The sequence below is a fragment of the Planococcus citri genome, chromosome 4 (assembly GCF_950023065.1).
Source record: "Planococcus citri chromosome 4, ihPlaCitr1.1, whole genome shotgun sequence".
Lineage (NCBI taxonomy): Eukaryota > Metazoa > Arthropoda > Insecta > Hemiptera > Pseudococcidae > Planococcus > Planococcus citri.
In genome coordinates this window covers 53,442,703-53,469,234 of record NC_088680.1, presented here as the reverse complement: position 1 = coordinate 53,469,234, position 26,532 = coordinate 53,442,703, and the positions used below count along the sequence as shown (strand labels likewise).

The window sequence follows — 26,532 nt, the reverse complement described above, 5'->3', positions numbered from 1 at the left end:
AATAGCGCCCTTATCTTTATTTTAAAAAAAAAACTAAACCAGACCGAAAAAACAAAAAAAAACACCCAATGACCAATTTATAGCGAAATTGTATTTTTAACGTTCGGTAATTTTTCTTGTTTAACTGTTGATCTCGCGGATAACCTTTATCGCACCCTACGTACTATACCAACAGGTAAGATATAGAAGGGATTTACTGTCTTTCTAAAAAGCTATTACATCGGTGTAAATTGTATTTTTTTTCTTCAACCGACGCTTTGAATATTTATCTTATTTTATTAAATTCGCGGGTATATCGATCTTCTCTCTTCGCTGTGTGTCTTATTTTCTTTCTGCTATATTTCTTTTTTCATTTCCTCGACTCTTCGTGATAAATAAAAAGTAAAGAATAAATTCTTCTTTGGCGGAATTCGTTGAAATAATTAAGTACGTTTTACAATTTTATAAATACCTATTCAGTCTTATAAATAGTCAGGGTTTTAAGAGTACCTACATGGAAAACTTCTCCAAATCAGCATTTATTAGTAAAGGTGGGCGTTTGAATGATCAAGCAGCTTGTTTGAGTTTTCATCATTCTCACGGGTCCCAGAAACGAACCAACAAAAACATGATGTTTAGTCTTTGGAACTTGTATAAACCGCAGATAAGGTCGTCAAAGAGTTTTGAAGTTGTATTTTCCATTAGAATACAATAAATACCAACCCACTTGGCAGAGTTGGGAATTATCTTAACTTTGAAGATTATAAAAAGTATTTTTTTTTTTTTTTAAAGGGTACCCCCGGATAAGATAGGCAAAATGCCCTTAACCTCGGATTTCGATGAAACTCGCAGGGTATGTTTAGTACCCCCAAAAAATAATTTTGGGCCCATAGCCCGCTCCCCACCCCACCCCCCTCAGCCAGGGGGGCCAAAAAACGCGTTTTTCAGGGGAAAAATTCTGCATCAGCGCGTGTTTGAGATAAATTTATTCTGTAAACGAATATAGTTAGAGGATACACGGGGGTACCTCCCTGAATTTTTTCAGAATTTTTCATCGCATGGGGGGAGAAGGGGGGACAAAAGAAAACTTTAAATCGACATTACTCCGGAACGAAGAAACATACCAAAACGATTTCTTTGTCAAATATGTATCTTTAGGTCTACTTTCTATAGAAATCATCACCCGGCCGTTTGGAGTGGTGGGTCAAGCTCAAAAGCTCAAAAAACTCTCAAAAAACCACGTTTTTTACGTTTTTCTCCAAAAATATGGACAAATGGCCGAAATCGAAGAGAACCAAGTTGTTCAGCGTGAAATTTTACCTCAGAATGTGTAATTTAAAATTCATTTATACCGCGCGATCCTAAAATTACACGCTCAGAAGTATTTTTGCTTATATCAAGATAGCAGAAAAGGTATTTCTGGGTAAAATAGGTGAAATGCCCCTGTCTTCGGATTTCCGAAATTTTGATGAAACATTGTTGGGTACCTTTAAAAAACATGTTGGAGCCAAAAAAAAATTCCCCCCGCCTCACCTCCATTGCACACAATAGCGAAAAAACGCTTTTTATCGGGGGGAAAAAATCATGCTTCAACGAGTTTTGAATAAAATCTGTATTCACTCAAAATACTTACTAAAATTTGATGATCGACAAAAAAACCCTTTCTGATAGTTTTGAGTTAGATACCAATTATTTATGTACTTGAAAAGTATTTGCAATTCAAGAAAACCTTGATTAAGAAGTTGCATGGCGTAAATATCGCTATAACGAAGCATTTTTCACAAAAAATCTCATTTTTGGGCCACCCCTCTCCCCAATGTGACCGTTTGAAGGGTCCAAGTGTAAATAAAACTTCATATTTGTGTTCAGAGAGTTCGATTCGTATGATAACGATACCCATATTGTCAATCTTCTTCCGCCTCAAAATTGGGCGAGTGGGTTGCCTATGGCCCCAAAAATGAAGTATCAAAAAGTTAGTTGGTTTTCTATTGTTTTTGGAGACCAGCATGCAACTAACTCAAAACTATCAGTAAGGTTTCTTTTTGATGTCGATTATTAAATTTTTATGTGAGTTACTTACATACCTCCCTTGTAGTAGATTGGGTGGATCGCGAAAAATAGGGGAAACAATTGTGGATTTTCAGAAAGAACCGTCATTTTGAGTTGAAAGTTGTAAAGAAGAATTCTAGGTCCAGAAGTGCCCCTAAAGGGAAAACATGAGCCTTCAAAGTTGAGGTATTTTCGAGAAAACCGTGTTATTTTTACTGCAGCCCCTGTACCCAATTTGTTTTGAGAAAAATGACGACCCAGTCCCAAATTAAATTATTTGAGATTCTGCGTCCATTCTATGCAATTATTTTTGATTTTTATTGCCAATTTCGAAAAATTGCAAAAAATTTAGGAATTTTTGGCAATTTTTCTCAAGTTTTTGAAACCTAAAATGTTGGCATCACTGCGTTCTAAAATATTTCCTCAGTTTCAGACATATATTTTTCAACATTTTTTCGTCATCAAAGCGAAACATTCGCGAAGAAAATATTTTCAAAACACCAACTACTAATACATACCCACCCCCCCCCCCCAAAAAAAAAGATTTGCAAATTTTCAATCGCTCTGTGGAACCTAAAAAGTGGCCTTGGATTTTGACGACAATAACATAGATCGACGCAGAATCTCAAATATGTACTTTCATTATACTGTCTCCTCCGTATATTTTGAGTGAATTCAGAATTTTTGTTTCAAAACTCGTTGATCGCTTTTTTTTGGTGGTGCCGTGACACAGAAAACACAATTTTGAGTGTTTTTTGAGTTTTTGAAGATGGCCCAACTGGAGGGAAAATTTGAAAAAAAAAATACCAAATTATAGTACCCATGCAGGCAGATGTATTTTTGAAAAAAAAATCATGTGCTTGAATTATGTTTGGAGATACGGCGGTTTCAAACTTTCTTTTTGTCAATATCTCCCTCCAGAGGTACCAACAATTTTTGAAAAAAATCACGTTGCTAGAATGATATCTTCTTCAAGTATTTTTAGTGAATACAGATTTTTTTTCAAAACTCGTTGAAGCATGATTTTTTTTCCCTGATAAGAAGCGTTTTTTCGCTATTGTGAGCAATGGAGGTGGGGTGGGGAAAATTTTTTTGGCTCCAACATGTTTTTTGAAGGTACCCAACAATGGTTCATCAAAATTTCGGAAATCCGAAGACAGGGGCATTTCACCTATTTTACCCAGAAATACCCTTTCTGCTATCTTGATATAAGCAAAAATACTTCTGCGCGTGTAATTTTAGGATCACGCGGTATAAATGAATTTTAAATTACACATTCTGAGGTAAAATTTCACGCTGAACAACTTGGTTCTCTTCGATTTCGGCCATTTGTCCATATTTTTGGAGAAAAACGTAAAAAACGTGGTTTTTTGAGAGTTTTTTGAGCTTTTGAGCTTGACCCACCACTCCAAACGGCCGGGTGATGATTTCTATAGAAAGTAGACCTAAAGATACATATTTGACAAAGAAATCGTTTTGGTATGTTTCTTCGTTCCGGAGTAATGTCGATTTAAAGTTTTCTTTTGTCCCCCCTTCTCCCCCCATGCGATGAAAAATTCTGAAAAAATTCAGGGAGGTACCCCCGTGTATCCTCTAACTATATTCGTTTACAGAATAAATTTATCTCAAACACGCGCTGATGCAGAATTTTTCCCCTGAAAAACGCGTTTTTTGGCCCCCCTGGCTGAGGGGGGTGGGGTGGGGAGCGGGCTATGGGCCCAAAATTATTTTTTGGGGGTACTAAACATACCCTGCGAGTTTCATCGAAATCCGAGGTTAAGGGCATTTTGCCTATCTTATCCGGGGGTACCCTTTAAAATAATACTTTGCTACCTACCTGGAATCAGTGATTTCGAAAAAGAAACACGTTGTATTATCACTTCGACTTGAGTAAGTCACCGGTAAGTTGACATTTTCAAAAATATCATGCTTTTTATCAGGTAGGTAGATATTTGAAAAAAAAATGGGGTGAAAAATTAAAAATAGCACTCAAGGTTTGAAGCAGAAAAAATGATAATTTACTTAAGGAACTCGGGTTGGGAGAATTTAATAGAATTTATTTTAGTGTAGGTAGGTAGGTAGGTACCTAAGGTGAAATTATTTTCTTTGTAATATTTTCCTTCGTCAGGGCAATTTTTTTTACTTGTACATATAACTATTTCTAAAAATATACCTGCGAAATAAAATGTGGAAAATTTTTAAAAATGACTGCCGATTACTATATAGGATAGCTAAACATGTAAGTACCTACCTACCTAGTTTATACAGGTTGCCCAGAAATATCGTGGACTCCTAAAAAAAGTTTTCTGCTAAATGTTTTGGTTGATCACACTGAATGATAATAATGATAGCACATGATTGGTTATATATTCTATTCAATACATTCCCTAATTTAAAAATTATTAAGCAATAATTTAGATTGATGACATCAGTCCAGATTGCTCTCTTAAATTGACAATCTCGGACATGGTAAAAGCTTCATTATGAATATCAGCCAAGCCAATTGCTGCTCGGTTCTAACATGATTTACACTGATCATGTTTTCTCCAATTCAGTCTCAAATAAAGAAGTACTTCCTCTGGATATGCTTCATTCTGCTGTGACTGGAATTTCAGTTAAATTGGTTAACTCTCAAAACAGTTGCCCATGCAAAAAAATACCAGTGGTAATTACCATTGGTACCACTGGTATTTTCAACAAGTATCAGTGGTATTTACCAGTGGGTACCAGTGGTGACCAGTGGTAACTCAGTGGTAACCAGTAGTAAAACCCAGTGGTAATAACTTTATACCAGTGGGACTGGTATTTACCATTGGTTCAAACTTTTCATTTTACAAGTGGTTACCATTGAGTTACCACTTGTTTGACTTAAGTATCAGTGATCACTGGTAGTGCCCTATCATTTACCAGTGGTTACCACCGAGTAACCACCTGTTTTGTCAAAAATACCAGTGGTCATGAGTGGTACCCAAAAAAGTACCACTGGTATTTTTTCGCATGGGCGTGATATCCAGAGTAGGGAACTATAACCCAGGTATGTCAGACGGCCATTGTGTTCCTGGTTTGACGAACTTAGCATTGCAGTATATGGGAATTCGGCAAACTTTAACCGCCTATATCTTCAAAACCATGCACTTTTACAACTTTTTCATAATAACATTTTTGAAAGAGAATTGAACGAGCTTTCCAATGGTATGCTACATGTATCAATTGAAATACATTTAATTGTTTTGAATTTCAGTCATTTTTCAGCACTTCATTTTTGGGTTAAAAATAGTGTGAAATTCACAGCATGTGCTCTAATTCAATGATTACTTTCATTCTATGCCAGAAATTCTGTCATAAAAACCTTGAATCGAAAAACAACAATTTTTTTCATGAGTAACAAAATGGGAGTCTGACATACCGGGGTTACAGTACCTTAATCCAGAGATATCCAGATAGCTTGTTCCGATGGTTTGTTAGCAGCGATAAGTTTGGCCTCAGACTTGAGCCAGCTACTAACTGCTGTCGCTTACTGATCCAGGATATCACTGTGTCAGCATATTTAATCCTTTACGAGTAGAAACGCAAAAAAATAAAAAATGATCAATTTTAATAGAAAATTTTAAATGTTTTTGACCTTATTTAATCAAAGCGGGTAGGTACTAGAGCTGAAAAGGTACTCGCTAACAGTGGGTAACTGCTGTACCCATACTGTAAATTCCCTCTGCTCCGAAGCAGCTGGTAGCAAGTTGGAAAAATTTCACACCAGTTCACATTGTAGCTGGTAGCATGTTGTATGGGTAGTGGATGTATTGGCATTACATCATGATTGCCAACAATCACTATCAAATGTCAACAATCACTGTCAAATGTCAATCACACACACCTCTGCAGCAGTTGCCAAAATGTAACTCCTCCCACTTACACATTATCAAGTTTTGGGGTGAGTGCGCAGACTAAGTGCGAAAACTATCGGGTTGTGTTTGCTATACACTACTTCTGTACCCAAATCAACTTGATACCAGCTACTAGTGGGTTAGACTGGCATTTTAACCAATACCATTCATTTTCAGCTCTGGTAGGTACCAGAACTGAAAATGGTTACACTACCTGCTTATTGGTATCTGGTTAAAATACTGGCTAAACCTGCTAGTGGATGTATCGAGTTGATTCGAGTACAGATAGTAACGTATAGCGAGCACAACCCGATCGTTTTCGCACTTGATCTGCGCACCCACCCCAAAATTTGATAATGGCTAAGTGGTAGGAGTTACGCATTGATACCTCCCAGTTGACCAAATGCTAGCAAATTTTACGCTAGCACGAATGGTGCCGGAATTTGAGACACTTTTTTTAAAAATGCTAGCAAATCAGTAGTGATTAGGTCGCATTAGCGTAGCAGAATTGAGCACAAACAGCTAGGGTATAGCTAGCATAAAGCTAGCGAAAAGCTAGCATTTTGTTAGCACTTTGCTTGCAATTCTACTACGTAAATGCGACTAAATCGCGACTGATTTGCTAGCATTTTTAAAAAAAGTGTCTCAAATTCCGGCACCATTCGTGCTAGCGTAAAATTTGCTAGCATGAGGCTAGCATTTTCTAGCGCAGGAAAAGTTTGATTATCAGGAAAATTATTTTTACTAATCAACTTTTAAAAATACTAGGAGGTGTTTTCAATCAGGTCAAGGTAGTTCTCCAATATCCAAAAATAGGCAACTGACCTCCTACGCTAGCTCACCGCTAGCATAGCGCTAGTGAGGTGTGCCAGAGTAAGTAGAGTGGTAGCACTCTTCTTACTATCATACAAAATACTACCTTGAGCTTATATTCAGATTGACTACATACTTTATCTAAGAGTAGCAAAGTATACCATGAGAGAGAACAATGCTAGCAATTTGCTAGCATTAAGCTAGCGCTTGGGTTAGAAGTCTCTTTATTGAAAAATAAAGTTTTTTTTTTTAAATTAAAAAATTGCCAAAATTTAAAATTTAAAAATGAAATATCAAACAAACTAAAAATAAGAAATTTCAAAAACATTTGAACAACATTTTTAATGAACAAATTATACTCGTACATTATAAAAAATGAAATAATTACAAGAATGATTTTTCAATAATGGAATATTCTTCAAAATTATTGTTCAAAGTTGAAAAGTAGCCAAAATGGAAAGGAAAAATACCTACCTGTTAAAATGAAAAGCATTAACAAATTTGAAATTTTTTTAAAAATGAAAATAAAAAAATCATTGAGAAACGAAAAATTACGTATTTAGGTATCTGTTAGAAATATTTAAAAATTCCATTTAAAAATGAAGATATGGAAGTATTTTTCTGAAAAATGGGTGAAAGAGATTCACTGAAGTTTTTCTGTACTTGCATGAGTAGGCTATGAAGGAAATGCCAGTGAAAAACATGCTAGAAAAAAAATGCCACATACTTGCTCGCATTTTGCTAGAATCTAATTCCATACAGAAAGCTAGCTGAAAAGTGAGGGCAATCAGCTAGCGTTTTTCTATTGCTAGATTGCAAAGTAAAAGCTAGACGAGAGAGATTAGAGAACTGCTCGCATTTTGCTAGCATTAGATTGCTAGATAAATGTAAGCAGATAAATGCAAGCGTATTGCTAGTGTAGAAAAGCAAGCAATTATCCGTTAGTAAAACGCTAGCATTAAGCAAGCACAATTAGTGTGATACAAATGCTAGCTGAAAAAAGCGAGAGTATTGCTAAAGAATTGCTAGAACATAATTTGTCAGAAAAAAAGTGCTAGCAAATTGCTAGCTTTTTGCGAAAGATTTAATGCTAGCTACAAAAAGCTAGAAAAATGCTAGCACTTTCCCAAAACGTGAGTAAAATGCTAGCAATCCGCTAGCACTTGGTCAACTGGGCTGTCGTTTGTATGTGTGATTGACATCTGACAGTGATTGTTGGCAATGATGACGTAATGCCAGGACACCCGCTATGCATACAACATGCTACCAGTTACAATGTGAACTGGTGTGACATTTTTTCAACTCAATACCAGCTGCTGGCGAGTAGCGAGAATTTACAGTACGGGTACAGAAGTTACCCGCTGTTAGCAGAGTACTGTTCTCAGCTCTAGTAGGTACCTACTTGATTTTTTAAAAATGTAGTCTAATTTTTTTGGTGGTCTTGTACATGCCTACCTATTGAAAAAATTCTGAATATGGTAACAACTTTATAAAATTTGATGTTTTGACTTTTTTTTATTTTCTATTGTGGATAGTGGTCTTGGATACTAGTAGCAACGGCCTAGATCAGCCCAAAATTTTAAATAATACCTTAATATCTCCTGAAACAGGCTAGGCAGGAGTTGAAGTGAAAAAATCACACCTTTTTCAAAAATTCTTTCTCTTTGAGTACAGTGGAAATTGCTTACAACGAGATTGAAGGGACAGGACATTTTGCTTGTTGTATCCGGTCTCTCGTGCTAAAAGGTTTTGCATTTATAACGAGTATCTTGTAATAACCAGGTATAAAGAGCTTCTCGTTATATATGATACTCGTAACAAGTGTAGCAAAAAAAATTATCAATTTTGCTACTATTTTCAACTTGTCAAATGAATTGGAAACAGGTTCAAATCGTTTTGAGCAGTTCTAGAGCCCCCAGCAGCTGTTTAGAAAGTTCTGTTTTTCAAAAAATGCCACAAAATCTGTCTAAATTTCAAAATTTTACCAAATTAACCTATGAAGCTGAAATTTGGGATTTAATGAATGTTTTCTGCATGAACACTCGTTATAGGTAAGCGGAAGAAAAAACAATAAAATGAACCAAATTTCAAGAATTTCACCTTACTATCCGGATTCCTCGTTATAAATGAGCTCGTTCTAACAGGTACCATATTGTACATGTTTAAATGGCGTTGTGATCGGCACCGAGCATTTTGCTCGTTGCATCCGAAATCTCATACTAACCGATCTCATTATAAGTGATTTCCACTGTAGGTACCTACATTTGCTGTTCAGGGGAACACTTCTGAGTCTAAACATTTTTCTGGATGACTTTCAACTCAGAATGATGGTCTTCATTGTGTTCTGGTCAAATTTCTCAGGTATTTTTTTCCACAATCCGTCGCAACACAAATTTCCCTGACAAGATACGTTTGAAAAAATTCCCAAAAATTTTCATTATTACCCTTATTGATGTAGGTATTTAGCATCTCTGAAACTTTGAAAAAATTTGGTCTAAAAACTGCTAAACATACGATCTTTTAAAACAATAATTTCAATTTTTCGTCCCATTTGTAGAAATTATGTATATGAGAAAGCGACTAAAAATGTCATAAGGAGTGTTATGAACCATTAGGATCCAATTCTATGTAGATTAATTTCAAAATCTCTGCTGAATCTGATTCACCATTCATAATCAGACCAGCTATGCTCTTTTTTGTATTCGTTTTGTTTGAGCTTCGATCAATTCGATGGTACTCCTACGAACATTTATTTATCTGGCTCATCTCCAATTTCCGAAAGTGACGAGAAATTTTTTCTTTGCGAACTTTCTCGAGGTTATTTTATTGAAAATTTTTTCTTTCGTTCTTTAACTTAATTAACCCACAAAAACATTCGTTATATAAAGAAGTGTGAAAAGAATAAAAGACTGAAGACCACAATGCGGTATACTGGTTATAAGTTGGTATACGAGTTTCAGGTACCCAAAAGCCATCGGAAAATCCGAACACAATGGGCCAATATCTGTGGTGAAATTGAATTCTGTCATACTTGTAGTCTCTTTTGTAAGAACACGCGAGCGACAATTCCGGTCCAAAATTACCAGCATCATCAGCACCAGCAGCAGCACCACCAGTAGCAGCCGAACGAACGAACGAATGAACGAAAAACGCTATCTAATTTATAAATTTAATTTCGAACCTCGAGTCATTCAACTTTTAATATAAGACCATTGCGAACGCCATTCGAATGGAATGTCTTAGCTCGTAATATTTTTTCAATTTCTCTTAGTTTTTCATCGTCTCGCTATAAACTCGCCTTTCGCAATGGAATTGCAATTTCATTCTTAGCAGCATCAAATTTTGCAGCGTGTTATTTGTCCCTTATGTTTTATTGCTTTTCGTCTCCTGCTCGCATGCATGGTATTGCATGATACGAGTACCAACAACGACGGTACACACAGCGGTGGGAAATTGCCTACTTTAAAAGGAGAGTAAGACCTATTCGCTGCCGGTTTAAGCAACTGCTAAAGTTGCCCCGGTACTTTATATATTATTACGCTATTTACCGAATAATATCTCGATTAAAATCTTACCAAGGGATTATACTTTTATACGGTATAGTAAGACCAAGACACCGAATTGAATAACCGCCAAGGCGATCTAATCGAAATTTATATTCATCGTAGACTAGTCCGTCGTCGTGGCCTGGTGCTGGTGTTCCTGCAGCATCATGGTGAGCGAATAATATGGTATAGCCTACCCTATATTCTCCTGCTGCTGTACTTGTACCATAAAATGATATGCACACTCGAACGCATTCGGCGGCCATTTTGTACATAGGCTAACTTAATTTTAGTTTTCTTTGAACTTGGAATAATAATTATTAATTTCTCAGATGCTCGACTATTTCGTTGCTGAAGCCTTCGAGGCTTCGTCGTTTCAAATTGATCCCGCAATGGAAATTAATTACTGCGAATAAAAGCGGTTTCGTGAAAGGTCTTTGTTGCCATTTCAAATATTCTAACTTTTCACGTGCAAAAGTTTAGATGTAGTTTGGCAGCTATAAGTACTGAGCATTTTCAAGGTTCGGATGAATCATTTTGCCCCCTTTTTTTTTTTGAAAGTTGCTAGTTGGCCGCGAGTTAAATTTAAAATTTTGTCTAGACTTTTGAAAAACGTGGTTAAACACGTAGGTAGATACTTCTGTTTCACTAGAGTTTAATTTAAGAAAAAATTTCTTTGAGGAGTATAAAAAATACTTCGTGAAAATGAATTTAATAAACTGTGCGATGCTTTTGTACAGAAGTATATTTATGATCAGAGGAAAAAAATTTTATTTCGTTCCTCCTTTTTAGGATACTTAACAAGAAGTAATTTCAAAATTTTTTTCCAAAATTTTACATCATTGTAATTTATGATTTGCTTCAAGCATTTGTGCAGGTTTAATTGGAGAAATTCAAATGCTCCTCCAAGGTACTCGTACATTATCTACCTACATTAATATGTACCTACCTACTTATTAATTTAATCATGTCATATTTTAGAATATGTAACTTTCATCAAAGCGTAGGTAAAAATTGAACACGATTTCTCATTTTTGTCTCGTTATGTTATTTTCTGTTACAGGGAAATTCTACCCAACGGCAGTCTATACTTTCCACCATTTTCGATACCAGATTACAGATCAGACATACATTCCAGTACGTATTCGTGTTCGTTAACGAATATCGTAGGATCAGTAATATCTCGAGAATGTCACATGCATTCAGGTTAGCGCCACATTTATATTCTCGTATTATTTAATCGGTAATTAATTTCGGAGCCCTCAATCAATATTAAGTTTGAAAATTAGGTTAAAAGCGGCAAGTTTTCGACGTGTTATTAAATTTCGGCTTGTTTTATACGTAGATAATTCACTGCCATTTAAACTTCAAGTTCATAATGTGTTCGTAATGCGTGGCAATACCGCTTTACTACGATGCTATTCGCCAAATTTAGTGCATAACTCACTAATACAAATGAGCTGGTTTAAAGAGGAGCCGTTAAATGGCAAATCATCAATACAGTCCGGCGGAAAATATATAATAACTATGGAAGGCGATCTGCACGTTAGAGATGTTAGCGATAGCGATTCGAATGTGAAATTTTTCTGTGATGTTACCAATAAATTAACCGGACAGAGTGTACAAAGCCAACCCGGACAAATTATACTCGTAGGTATGTACCTTACCTATACCTACCTATGTAGCTCTATAGCTATGCTGTGATAGATATGGCGAGTAGCAGATTTTTGTTAATTTGCATATTTGATTTGGTTATTTTGGGGGTGAACCAATGAGTACCGTGTGTGGCTTCGGCTGTGACCGCAATGCATCCTTCTAAATGTACAGGCAACTATCAAAAATCATATTAATTAGCGGTCGCGTTATAAACTACCAACGAAACGGAATACATGAATGATAAGTGGTCTATGACTCTATGGAGTTTACTCGGTATGCTCATACATGGGTACCTACCTATTGGGTGTGCTGGCATACGAGTGTTGCCTCTCCATAAACAAAACAGGCAATTCTACCTGAGCATATGTATTTATGTTTGTCTAACCACCGAATTGTAAAGGCATCGGAGAGTTGTGTATTTATTTGGAAACATTCTTGTTTTATCTACTCCAATTCGGTATTTTCAATTTTTGATTGTTTGATTTACATATGCAGTGTGGGAAGAATAGTGGAGCAGGAGGTACGCTTTATGGCTTCGATATTTTTATTATGATTTTTCGAATAGGAAAAAGAGAAAGAGAGAGAGGGAGGGAGGGAGCATGAATTTAAATTTATGGACTGAAAAAGGTTTTATTGGGTTGAGAACTGAACTGAAAAGGATCATATTTTTAAAATTGAAAATTTATCAAAAATAGACCTCTGAAATCCCTTGAGATATTTTTGAAAAAAAATTGAAGATTTTAATCTCGTCAATTGAGACTCCTATAGTTCATTCCATTGCTCAAAATGATTTAGCCTATTTTGTGTAAATATTGATATTTTTTGAGTACCTACCTAAGAATTGTTCTAAACACAGAAAAATCCATAAACAGGGACAAAGAAAATCAATCGTCGCTTAAAAAAAAATTATGAAAATGTTATTGAGATTCATTGAGAGGAAAATTGGTTGAGGCAATTTTGTGGATTTGTCCTTCATTATTGTTGGTGGTTTTTTTAAGGTTATTCTTATGCTAGTTTAACAAGTATTTTTGAGACTTGATGCAGATGAAAATTTCATTGCATTTTGATTACATTTCAATTATTTTTTATAATTTTCAAACTTTTTATCAGTAGGTATGTATTTTAGGAATTTTTAAGAGATTTTATTTGAATTTCTCGATGGTATATAAATTTTTGATAATTTTCAATTGTTTTCATTACCTACACTTCAACAAATTTTTAAGAAATTTTTACGTTTCATCAAATTTTATTGACTTTCCATCAATGTATCTTGCAGAAAATTATTGAATTTGATCGGTTCTGAACCTTTCATTTTAGTTAATCCGAATTGACATAACCAGCTCTAGTCAGCTGACCAAATTTTATCAAACCACCCAAGGGAAAATTATTGTATTTGATTAGGTCTACCTACCTATAGAATCCGATTTTGTCTGATCAGATTGGATCTTTCTAATTAAATGTGACCAGATATGTGTATTGTGTAGGTATGCTCAGATCTCATCATACGAGTACTACATAGATTTATAGATTCGGACATTCCTGGGATCGAATTCGATCTGACTGAGTTTAATCAGATTAGAGTTTTGATCGAATCAGATCTGTTCAAACTTGGTTAGATAGTATATCCTATAAAAAAGACCTAATTGGATCAGACCGCATCTGAATAAATTTCATCAGAACTGATTGATCAGATCAGACCAGCTGAGCTGAGCTCAGATTAGATCAAATTGAATCCGGACATTCTCTAGATTTAAAAATTAAACACAACCAGATTTAATAAAATCGTTGTTTCGATCGGATTTAATCTCTTAAGACCTGACCAAATCCCAAAATGTCATTCAATTTTGAAAATATTTCACCAATCTTTGATAGTTTTCAGTATTTTAGGTGATTTTGCTGAATTTTGCTCAAATACGGCAATTAATCTTCTTCCAGACTTTTAGTCATTTTTCTGGTACACTAACAATTTTGCACAAATCCTTTTTTTCCCTGAAAAAATGCAAAACAAACTTTTTTGTTTGAAATAAGTATTTGTTTTTTGGTTCAAAGCAAAATGCAACATTTTCTGCTCGTTGAAAATCAAACGTTTAGGTAGGTACCTACGTGTTATTTAATGCTGGAAAACATCATTTAGAAAAAAAAAGAAGAAGAAAAAAGATGTTGCAATAAGGTGCACCGGGGGAAGACCGAATTCGGGGTAAGTCAGAAAAACTGCTCTAGCTCTTAGAGGCTTATATCTGCCGAAGCGCTACCCAGGGATAACTTGAGGGTACTACTCCTACTTCATCACAGCATAAAAAATTTCGCGACCCAGTTTCATTTTACAGGCTTTTCATTGATTCATATTTAGTTGCTGTTTTGAATTTGATTTCAAATTGTAATCAGTGTTTTTCAAACTGCTTTTTACCTCAGAAGAAATGATCAGTAAAAGTGATATTATAAGTGAAAGTATTCCTAAAACAATAATGTAAAACCCCAAGTATTCAATTTTTTAAATTTTCAATTATTCATTATTTATATCGCTTTTTCTGACTTACCCCCTAAATTAGTGCTATGGGGTAAGTCAGAAAAGTGAACATTGATAATTAGGATTCGACTTCATCGATGTGTAATACGTAGAATAATATGTTTTCGAGGTCGTAGAATCCAAATCTGGAGTTATTTTTTTGTAGGAGTGGGGGGTGAGGCGTGGGGAGGGGGCAATTCTAAATTTTTTGTACATTATTGTGTAATATGTCGATTGATATGCTTTCGAGGTCGTAGAATCCGAATCTGCAGTTATTTTTTTTGTAGGAGTGGGGAGTGAGGCGTGGGGAGAGGGAAAATTTCGAATTTTTCGTACATTATTGTGTAATATGTCGAATAATATATTTTCGAGGTCGTAGAATTCGAATCCGGAGTCATTTTTTATGGTGAAGGTGGAAGGTGAGTCGTAGGTTCGCATGGGTGGGGCCCTCTCCTCAAACGGTGATACTTGAATAGCACTCGACCCTAAAAACTAGCTCAAGATTCGAATTCTGCGACCTTGAACACATATCAACCAACATGTTACACAATATTATAGGCAAAATTTGAAATTTCTCCTCTCCTCTTGCCTCGCCACATACCCCTGCGAAAAAATAACCCCAGATTCGAATTATACGACCTCAAAAACATATCAATCGACATATTACACATTAATATAGGGAAAATTTGTAATTTACTCTCTCTCCCCTTGACTCACCTCCCACCCCTACAAAAAAAATATCTCCAGATTCGAATTCTACGACCTCGAGAACATATTATTCAACATATTACACGATAGTGTAGGAAAATTTTGATATATTACCTCTCCCCACGCCTCACTTCCCTCTCCTACAAAAAAAATAACTCCAGATTCGAATTCTACAACCTAGAAAATATATTATTCGACATATAACACGATAATGTAGGAGAAATTTGAAATTTTCCCTTTCCCCACGCCTCACCCCCCACTCCTACAAAAAAAATAACTGCAGATTCGGATTCTACGACCTTGAAAACATATCAATCGACATATTACACAATAATGTACGAAAAATTTGGAATTGCCCCCTCCCCACACCTCACCCCCCACTCCTACAAAAAAAAATAACTCCAGATTTGGATTCTACGACCTCGAAAACATGTTATTCGACATATTGCGCATCGATCAGGGTCGAATCCTAATAATACCAATTAATTTTGTAGATTTTCTGACTTACCCCAAAGTGGGGTAAGTCAGAACAAGTTACATTTTATTCGATTGTGCGAAAGCTACTGTGACAATCGCGCTGAAATTTTTACCATAGGTTAAGAACCCTTATGGGAACCTACATACCAAATTTCAGCCATATTGGTTCATTAGTACGAGAGTAACAGCTGATCAAAGTTGAAATTGTGAAAAAACGTTCTGACTTCCCCCGGTGCACCTTACATGCTTCATACTTAATCAAAATTGTGAGAAATTTTTTTGAGCAATTTTACCAGAATTTTGAAAAATTTTAGCAGATTTAAAGTTTTTTTGAAAATGTGAAAAAAAAACAAAAAAAACAAAAAAAACAACAAGAAAGCATAAAAATCAAAAAAGCTCTGAAAAAATAATTTTTAACAAAAAAAATTGATAAAACTTTTTAAAAAATTGGGTCTAGAAAACATTTTAAACAAGAAAAATGTACATAGGTATGTATTTAAAAAATTGTTTAGAATGGAATTTGATTTAAAACACAACGTTTGTTATAATAGACCGGTTCATGGTGAGATATTCGGTTTTAATAAGCGTACGGGTACAGCGTGAATTTAACTAATATTTCGTAGTCGAAGGGTTTATTTCTTTTGGTGTGAGGGTTCACCAGGACAACTTTTGCATAAGAAAAACAATGCTTAGACACCCACTATATTCACACAACACTCGTACCCGAATGGGTCTATTCAAAAGTTTTAAAGGTCTTTAAACCATGTTTTTTTGCACAGGTACCTATATGTATTAGGTAAGGTCATTTTTCAACATCTAGTTTCAATGAGGTTTTGAGCAATTTTCGACTAGCTATTCTCAATTTTACTGAAATTTCAACACTTAGGGATTTTTAGAAATTTTAGTTACAATTTTTCTTGAATTTCGATTTGTTTGGGGACCGGCAAATTGCACGTATGAAATTGCACGTAAGAAAATTGCACGTGCGAAATTGCACGTATACAATTGAACGTGTGTGATAATTGCACGCATGTGAAAATAGAACGTCTGCAAATTTAACGTCTGAAAATGATTTAATAATGTGAGATTTTCGCCAACCCAAAATACAGTTTCGAAACGTTTTGAGCAGTTCTGGAGCCTCCAGCAGATTTTTGAAAGTTGAAATTTTTGCAAAATGTTACTCAAAGAAGGTGGAAAGCTAAAATTTACTTCAACATGCTGAGTCAATTGGAGATGGTTTCAAGGCGTTCTGGAACTGGAAACTCTGGTTGTATTTTGGAAATTTCAGATTTTCACAAAGTTCCATAAAAACCGTCTAAATTAACTTTTGAACTTTCGAAATATGGCTACCGGCTCCTGAACAGGTTGAAACCGTCTGCATGTTAAATTTACGGTGTTACTTGAATTTTTTTTCATTTTTTCTGGAATTTATGAGCATGATAAAAAATTTACTTTTGAAATCAAACTCATGGAATTTCGAGACAACTCCCTAAAATGGTCGAGAGGGTGCTCAATGTGCACTGACCAAAATTATAGGGGCTGAACTTCATTTTTAGCGTTTTCAGAACAATACAGATAGTTGAACGTAATAATTGAAAGCTGTAAACCTTCTATTTTCACATGCGTGCAATTATCACACACGTTCAATTGTATACGTGCAATTTTTCACGTGCAATTTGAAACATTCAATTTTCACCAACCCGATTTGTTTATGCAATTTTTTTTCATAATTTTGTTTGTTTAACTATGTAAAAACATTGTAAATTTTTGGCAATTTCCAATAATTAAGATGATTTTACATTTCTTATGAGGTATTCTGTATATCTGTATACATTTTGGAGGAAGACTCAGGTGCGAAAAGAATAAGAACCCCACGTTGGGCGCCAATGAGAGATAATTTTAGTGTTACCAACATGAATCTCCTTGATAACTCTCACTTAGACACATCAGGCATGGTAGCATATCACAGAGGTTTTAATAGCTTGAAAAATATTTGAAATCATTAAAATTTTCATAGAATGCCTTATGATCAAACATATTTTTGTCAGCAGACAAACTGATTTTTCAAAAATATACTTAAAGTATTGAAAGAATTGAAATAAAGTCAACTGAAGATAATTTTACTCAGTCTCAGGGTTCCCAAAATGGGATTTTCCAAATGCGCATTAAATGGTAGGTATCAAATAGGTAGCTCACGAATGGTTGAGTGACAAAAGTTTCACCAGTAGAAATAGTGGAATGTATCCATAAAAATGGGTTTCTGTTTCTTAAAATAATATTATGTACTTAAAAAAATCTTGACATTTTCATTTGTGGAAAGTATTGAAACATTGCAAATGATTGCAGATGAAGGGAAAGGTAAAGAGTGATATCCAAAGATTCACTATTTTTTTGGTCACCAACAAATTCTTGTAACGATTTTCAAAGACCTTGAAAAATCATGATCTTTGCAAATCAAGGAGAAGAGGAAAGCAAAAAAGATCAATTAATTGAAATTCATGAAACTGTAGAATTTCTTTTTTTTTGCAACATTTTTGACTAGTTTTGACTCAAAATTATGACAACCAATATATAATTATATCTGATGTGTACCTAATAGCAAAGTTTTTGATATTTTATTTGCTTATTGATTTTTCAATTTTGTAAATTTGTTATCAATTTGATTGTATGTAAGTATTGAAAATTTGACGTTTATTCATAGAATTTTTTGTTTAAAAAAGCCCAAATCATTTTAAGAGCTATCCAAACAAGGCAGAACTGCTCTTGGAATACCTATTGCTTGTGCTGGAAACTTAAAACTTTTGTATTTTTTTTGTTTTTTGTTTTTTTACATACTTTTGCCTCTATTTCCATCCATTCATTATTTGTATCTACCTTCCAGCCAACTTTTCATTCTTACGAAGTGAATAAACTTTAAACTCATTCCTCACCCGTGTGCTAATAGAAAGCATCACTTTCAGTACCTACCTACCTAAAATATCTATAAATACCTATATCACATGTTGGTATAGCATGTTAATTAATTTCACTCGTTTCAGAACCGCAAGAAAATTTTGCTCCTAAAATCGAGCACACATCAGCGGCTGAATTTGACGTACGTGTCGGTCAAACCGTAGATTTATTTTGTTTAGCCCAAGGGACTCCACCGCCAACTTACAGGTAGGCTTAATGAAGATATACGTATAGAGTACATAGCCTATAGAAGTGTTGTTGCTGTTGACTTTTATGTCAAACACCTCGACGCTTTTCTACAGTAGGTACATAAAAGGTCTCCGGAACGAGTATACTCGTATACACTTGACACAACGTTACAATTATTTTTCACAGATGGTATCGAGAGGTTGGAAATGTACTGCAAGAGATACACAGCGTATCAATTCTGCTGCGAGTGCAAGAATCGATACTTCATTTTCCTCGAGTACAATTAAGCGACAGTTCGAATTACGTGTGCATAGCTAGCAATTCTTTAGGGGAAGACAGGAAGAAGTTGAAATTGAAAATTACTTCAGAAGTTATCGTGTTCGTTCGTCCTCAAAAACAAGTGAGAAGCGAGCAATTTATATCGAATCATAGACTATACAAATAAGTATAACTTGAGAAATACTTACTGCTCGTTTTCCAAATGACGTTGCTTTTCACTTTAATATTATACGCTAATAGCATCAACTCTCTTATTTGTGCTCTCTTGTTTCGCTCATCACGCCCCCTGCGTTTAATGTATTACGTGTGTGCGATGAAATTTTACAAACGTGTGTCAACTTCATCGCCCGACGTTCTTCTTGTCGTAAAATTAAGGCGAACATTGCAAAACTTTGATATTCTTCGTACCTATCTCGTGTAGTCGCATGTAAATGTGTAGTTGGCTAAAAATTTGAACAAATGTTGTCAGGTTGTTGATTCAGGATCATCTGCAACGTTCAACTGTTCCATCCACGGAGGTCGTGGACAATTAATCATATCGTGGTTAAAAAACGGCCACACTTTGCCTCTAAGTTCAAAAATCGACGTAAGAAATAACGGCGAATTACTCACCATACATTCGGTCAGTCGAGAAGATAAAGGAATGTACCAGTGTTTTGTACGTAATAAAGACGAAAGCGCGCAAAATAGCGGCGAATTAATCCTCGGTGGTGGGTTTTGCTTTTCTGCACGTGTAATGATGCGAAAATACGTAGTAGTAGTAACCTTATGTTAATGCGGTGAAAATTAACTTTCATCTTTTGTTTACTTAAAGCTGTCGCACCCGAACTCAAGTATATGTTTTCCGAACAAACCCTGCAGCCTGGAAGGCCAGTATCGTTGAAGTGTATCGCCAGTGGGAATCCACACGCTAGGATTTTATGGTACTTGGATGGCGGTCTGTTGTTTCCTCAAGGGGATTATATACTTGGCAGTTATGTCGATGATAATGGTACGTATATACTTACATGCAATATAAATGTTACAACGTCAAAGTCGATCGCTTCGATTTTGGGTGGGAAGGAAAGTAGAGGAAAAATATAGGTTTGGGTTCAAGGACAATTTTTTCGAGAGATTTTCATGATATTCGTAGGTAACATAAAATAGTATTAGTGTCAAAAAAAAATTGAAATGGCGGACTATTTTGTTTTGGAAAAATTTTATATTATTTCGACTTCTCCTGCTCCTGGATTATTTTTCAATCATTCATAATTATCGTAAAGTCGATATATTAGGTAATGTATTTTCAAAAAAAAAGGTTGGTCACTTACATATTTCCTCCATTAAAGAAATTCAACAAAAACAGCATCTGACTTTGATTTTTCCCAAGTCTGCGATTATTAAAATTAAAATGCTATGTTAATATTGAAAATTACCGGAATGGTAATAATATTGAACCAAACTAATAAAAAAAAAATTTTTTAAAGAGGTTTGCTTCCAGTGGTTTAATGTTTTATTAATTGAAAAACTGCAGGTAAAAACTTTACAAATTCAAACTTGAAGCTATTCTCAAATTGGTTTTTATGATTCTTGATAATTTTTTGTAAATTTTTATGGAGATGGTAAAGCAGGCATAAATCATGTTTGGAACCAAGTTTAGTTCTTAGGTATTGGTATTGACATGATAATTTCACTCTTTACTATAATTTATAAGGCTTTACTCTGGTTGACATTTCAAAATTTGAAAGTTTTTTCAAAATAAATAGGTATTTTGACTTTCATTAAAGAATGAAAAATTACTTATCTGCCTACTTACTTTCAAAATTTCAAAATTTTGCAACGAAATAATTTTGAAAATTGTGTTAATAAGGATAATAATAAAACGTGTATTTTTCTTCCAAAAAAAAAAACAAAAAAAACACTAGAATAATTATTCTGCTTCGTCAGGACTTGTTAACTTTTTTCAATGGATTAAAAAATATTTTTTTTTTGGATTTTTCATATGATGGGGGGGGGGGGGTGTAGAATATTGTAAACTATTTCTCTTTTGTTCCTCCTTTTTTTCCTCCTCAATTTTTTCGTTTATTCCTCAATCCATTTAAAATCACAAAAAAAGAAGGAACATAATTATTTTGTTCAAAATTACGATGTCTTAAAACCCATAAATAACTTAAAAACTGTGTATGATAATCAAGAAGAGTTAAAATGTTGCATCAGGTCCATTCTTCATTAAAATTTACTCAACTTTTTTCACTATTGAAATATTTCAAGTAATTTGATGAAAGAAAAAAACAAAAAAAAAATAGTGCGTACTTGCTCAAGTAAAATATTTTCAAATCTTTTCTAAAAATGAAGAAATGGCCCTTGCTTCAAATTTTTAAATGAATAAATTTAGATCATAATCATGTCAGTTAATTGCATAAGTAGGTACTTAATATAGGTAATTAATTATCATATTGAGGACATAATAACTGACATTGATGTAGCAATCAATGCAATAATACATAAAAGCATGAAAAATAAGGAGAGAGTTTTTCTTTTCCAATATTATTGGACTCCTTAGTTTAGGTTCATCCTTTACCTATCATTTCATCAATTTTTTTGCAACATTTTATAGGTAAATGTTTAAATTATACATCCAATATTTTTCTGTCTATAGTTTCAGCTTTGTTTTTTACTCAGTTTCTAGTTTCTAGTTTTGCTATTGAGTTTTTCATTTCAGTTCAAGTTTTTTTTTTTTTTTTCAGTTTCAGTTTTCCTATTTTTTGTAAAGTTATAAAGAGCATATCTAAATATCTGGTAAAAAAAATTAAAAATCGAAATTTGGAAAACGAAAACAAACAGGCGAGAAAAGGACAAATTTTAATCAAAACTAGCAGTAAGAAACGTCAAACAATATAAATGGGAATAAAACTATAAAAAAAAGTAAAATCATTTCACTGTCAATTTTTATTTAGGTTGGTACCTATGAATTTTTAGTTATTGCATTTCGGTTTTAGTTACAGTTTTGCAGCCTTAATTTTTTTCAAATTTTTATTTAGTTTTTATTCCTTAAATATTTTTTTTTTAATTTTCATTCATTTCTAACAAGGATGAAAAGCAAACCGAAAGCTGGACAAATTTTTACATTAAGCCAAAAGCTAAAAGTTTGCAAGCTTCATTTTTTCCAAGCCACTATTGCTAATTATTAAGTCAATGTTCCTGATCTAATTTTTAATTTCCTTTTTTTGTAAGTTGATGGTGAATCAGCTAAAAGTTTGAAGCCAAAAGTTTAAAGCTAAAAGTTTAAAGCTAAAAGCCTAATGAAATGTAGCCGAAAGCTGTCGAATAGAAAATATTGGGGAAAGCCATTGAAAGCCGAAAGTTTGACTAAAGCAAGCAATAAAAATCGAGATGGCCGAAAGCAAAAAGTTTAAATTTTGAAATATCAAAGTAAAAGCAAGCCAAAAGCCGAAGCTATCTATCTCATTTTCCTAAATTACGTTATTTTTAATTTTAAAATATTTATATTTTTTTCTTGTGCTTTCAAAATAAACTAAAAAAAAAACACCAGATAAATAAGTAAAACACCTATTTTAGAAAAAAAAATACTTGCTTACTTTTTTTCTTCCATCTTTAGTATCTTTCGACATTTTTTTTTTGTGTGAAAAAATTGCTTTGAATCGTTGAAATGTTTAAAACATTTTTAATTTTCTCAATTTGTTTCTCTTACTTATATGTTATTCTTGTTCTTATAAAAATGTGAATTAAGTAGGAAGTGGAAAAATGTCATTTTTTAAACATTACAATTCATTATCATTTTGACTGATGATTCAATTATTTTTTCTTTTTTATTGAGTTTTTTTTGGTGTGTTTTTTTTTTACTTTTAAAAAATATTAAACATTTCAATTCTTCATTAGTTTGTTATGATGTCATCTAGTCAAAATTCTTCTCCCTACTCTCTCCTTCCGGAACTCAATCATTTTTTATACTGATTGAAAATATTCACTTGAATACAATATATTTTCTGCCTATTTTCATTTTTTTTTAAATCCCCCCCCCCCTGAGCTCTCTTTTTGGAACTTTCGAATATATCCCTGTATTTTTAACTCAATTAATACGAACACTTCAGAACTTATATTTCTCAATAATACATTACAGAAAACGTGGTGAGTCATTTGAACATCTCAAATGTTCGAGTACAACACGGTGGCTTATACACATGCACAGCACGAAATACCTTCGGATCAGCACAACATTCTGCATTATTAAATATTCACGGTAATAGAATCAATCTTCTTAAACTCTATTCAAAATTAATCCCCAGTCATTCGAGTGTTCTCTATCTACGTTGAAACAACCATTGTATTCCTACAGGTTCTCCAATATCTCGTCAAATGATGAACCTCACCGTTGTATCTGGCAGCAACGTTTACCTGCGATGTCCAGCCTCCGGTTACCCAATCGTCAGCACTACGTGGCAATACGCCGGTAAGCAGCTGACTTCTGAATCACGCCATCGTGTATTCGGCAACGGTACATTGATGATTAAAGAAGTAATGAGCCAAAAGGATCAGGGTGAATACACATGCACGATCAGAAACCGACACGAGCAATCAGCGATGGGAAAACTTTTCCTCACTATAATGGGTAAGAGAGAACTGGAAGAAAACTAGGTCTATAGGTTTATTTATACGCACGACGGCGTTAAAATATAGGCCGCCAAAATATGTTTATAGTGACCATTTTATCCTGCATGTGGGTTTTTATGTATAATGTTCATTTGAGCGTAGATATTTCGCATATTTTCGGCGGCGCGCGTTAACTTATCTAAACATTTGAATATGCTTATATCCTTTTCACCGCATTCGTTCACGCAGAAAGAACGATATATACCGTCGCCCTCGCGTAACATCGTATTGAAAATTTTTTCCATACTTTTTATAATATTATAGAGCCAAATGGTGTTTGAAGAAAGAAAACTTTTACATGGTATATAACTCGCGAATCGACGAAAGAAAGGCCTGCCACGTTAGCCCACATATAATAATGTTTTCTCGAGCGTATACAGCACGCAGCATATCTATACTACATTTTATCAAGCGAGTAATGTTTATGATTATGATACTTACAGAACCTCCAGAAGTACAACCGTTTCAATTTGACAACGATTTGAAAGAAGGTAACCGAGCTCACGTTTCCTGCGCTATTAAATCCGGTGATTTACCAATGGAGTTCATGTGGAAGAAAGATGGACGTCCTTTACCTCACGACTTGGATGTGCAACAACAGAACCTGCAATTTGTCAGTAACCTTTATTTCAGCAAATTATCAGCCAGACATTCCGGTTATTATACGTGCATTGTTAGTAATGAAGTAGCCGTTGCTAATTTCACCGCTCATTTGAGGATTAAAGGTAATTTATTATTGGTCGTTTGTTAGATAGGTAAACTCTGTCTGTGTCTTGGCGAGAAGTGATTATTGTTGTAATTTTATTGTTTGCATAGTATCTCCTGTATGGACTATTGAGCCGATGGATACGTCTGTATTGTTCGAACAACCGGTTATATTGAACTGTCAAGTTTCTGGTTTTCCAACCCCCACCGTTACTTGGAAAAAGGCTAGTGGTAAGTGTGTAGAGCAAAATTGCTCATTTTTTAAAGCATTAGGTATTTGTAGAAAAATGCATGCAGGGTGTCCTACAAAAATTGTCGATCTCCTTGAAAAGTAACATAGGCAACCTATTATACTGAGCTCACGCATGAATGTTTGCCTAACCTCAGCATTGCTGGAAGAATTTTTCATTTTTCTAGCAGACCTTGGATTTGATTAGACCCAACCCGATCTGACAAGTTCTAATCAGATTTGGTCAGATCAAAATATTTATTCAATTGAAGCTGTTCAAATCTGATATCAGCTTCACTAGAAGAGACCTGATTGCACATGACCAAATCTAAATGTGTAAGTTTGAGCATACCTGATCAAATACATTTGTTCAGATCTGATCAGATCAGATCCGAACATTTTTGTTGGTCCAATTTGGCCTGATCAAACCTAATTAGATCTGCTTGAATATTTACTTTTTTAAAACTTCAAACAGTTTTTGCTGTATTTGCCAACTTGAAGTGAATTTATCAATTTTTTTGTATAGGTACCTACTTCAAATGATTTTTATAAAATTATGAACAATTTGGGGAATTCAATTAATTGTTTTCAATCATTTTCTCGTTTGTATCTCTATCTACTTTCGAATAATATTCTCAAAGTTTTGGGCTTCTTGCAATTTTTCCAGCAATAATTTAAAAATTTTATTTATCATCATTTCATTTCAATTTCAATTTTACCAATTTTTTGCTGATTTCAATTGTTGGTGTTTTGTACTTTTTACATTTTTGTTGTGATCATCAATGTTGAATATTTCGTCAATTTGAAATAATTTTCTTTGTTCAAATTATGGCTTATTTTATTGTTGATTTTTTGTAAAATTTTGGTTCAACTTCTTTCAAGTCAATTTTTTTATAGAAACAGTTCCTAAAAACGTTGATATTTTGAGTTTATTTTACAATATTTTATCAAATTTTCGCATTTCAAATCAACTTTGAGCAAATTTTTCAGATTTCATTACCTATTATTAATTGGAAAAAAAATTCATTTCCTATTTTCGTTTTTTGCAATGCATTATAGTTGTAGAATGTTCTGAGGTAGTTTTTTTCTTCAAAATTTTGATGCTTGAGTTCATTTTGAACAATTTCGAGGCACGTACGTACACTACCTCGAGAGACCAGACAGAGGGATCAATGACCTTGAGAGGACAGACAACCCACCTACGACCTTGGGAAGCCAGACAGACAGCTGGCAGACAGACGATCATGAGAGAGTAGACACGAAGGTTGATCACCTTGAGAGACCCGCCACACAGTTCAATGACCTTAGGAGACCAGACATGAGATGCCAGACAGAAATATCAGTGACTTCAAGAGACCATACAGGCAGGGAGACGACCTTGACAGGACAGACAGACGGGTCAATGACCTCAATAGACCCGAATCACGGACCGACGACCTTGAAACGTCAGATATACGGGTCAATGACCTCATACACCAGACAGACATGCATATAGACGACCTTGAGAAACCAGACAAGCGGGTCAGTGATCTCAAGAGACCAGATAGGCAGACAGACGACCTTGAGAGGCCAGATAGAAGGTCAATGACCTCAATAAACAGACCAGACGACCTCGTGAAGCCAGACAGATGGATCACTGACCTTCAGAGTATCTAACAGGTACCTAGTGAAAGTGGCAAAAGTGGCGAAAGTAGTAAAGAAGCTGTGATTTTAAAAATGGGAAGTGAACGTAGTGAAAAAGTAGTGAATTCAATCAAAAAGGTAGTGAAAAAATAAAAATTCAAAATTCAAACGTGCAAAAAACCTTCCAAATCATTGAAAAAAGTTTTTTTGATGAAATTTAAAAATACCTAACTACTTTGGATATAAATTTTCTTCCAATTTGGAAGAAAATTAGTTCCGATTTAAATTTTT

General features: G+C 34.3%; 1 protein-coding gene across 3 annotated transcripts in view; it reads left to right on the top strand.

Annotated features, from left to right (window-relative positions):
* LOC135845520 (cell adhesion molecule Dscam2-like) overlaps positions 1–26,532 on the top strand; it is a 135,144-nt gene that overhangs the window by 101,415 nt on the left and 7,197 nt on the right. For all 3 annotated transcript variants that reach the window (XR_010558767.1, XM_065364115.1, XM_065364114.1), the window contains 10 exons: positions 11,331–11,473; positions 11,613–11,921; positions 18,653–18,773; positions 18,942–19,155; positions 19,504–19,744; positions 19,849–20,025; positions 23,155–23,274; positions 23,371–23,643; positions 24,128–24,409; positions 24,501–24,620. Coding sequence is in view for 2 of the 3 variants with exons in the window: in XM_065364115.1 (XP_065220187.1) it covers positions 11,331–11,473; positions 11,613–11,921; positions 18,653–18,773; positions 18,942–19,155; positions 19,504–19,744; positions 19,849–20,025; positions 23,155–23,274; positions 23,371–23,643; positions 24,128–24,409; positions 24,501–24,620 (2,000 nt within the window). In the remaining variant the exon portion in view is untranslated. The remainder of the gene's footprint in view (positions 1–11,330; positions 11,474–11,612; positions 11,922–18,652; positions 18,774–18,941; positions 19,156–19,503; positions 19,745–19,848; positions 20,026–23,154; positions 23,275–23,370; positions 23,644–24,127; positions 24,410–24,500; positions 24,621–26,532) is intronic.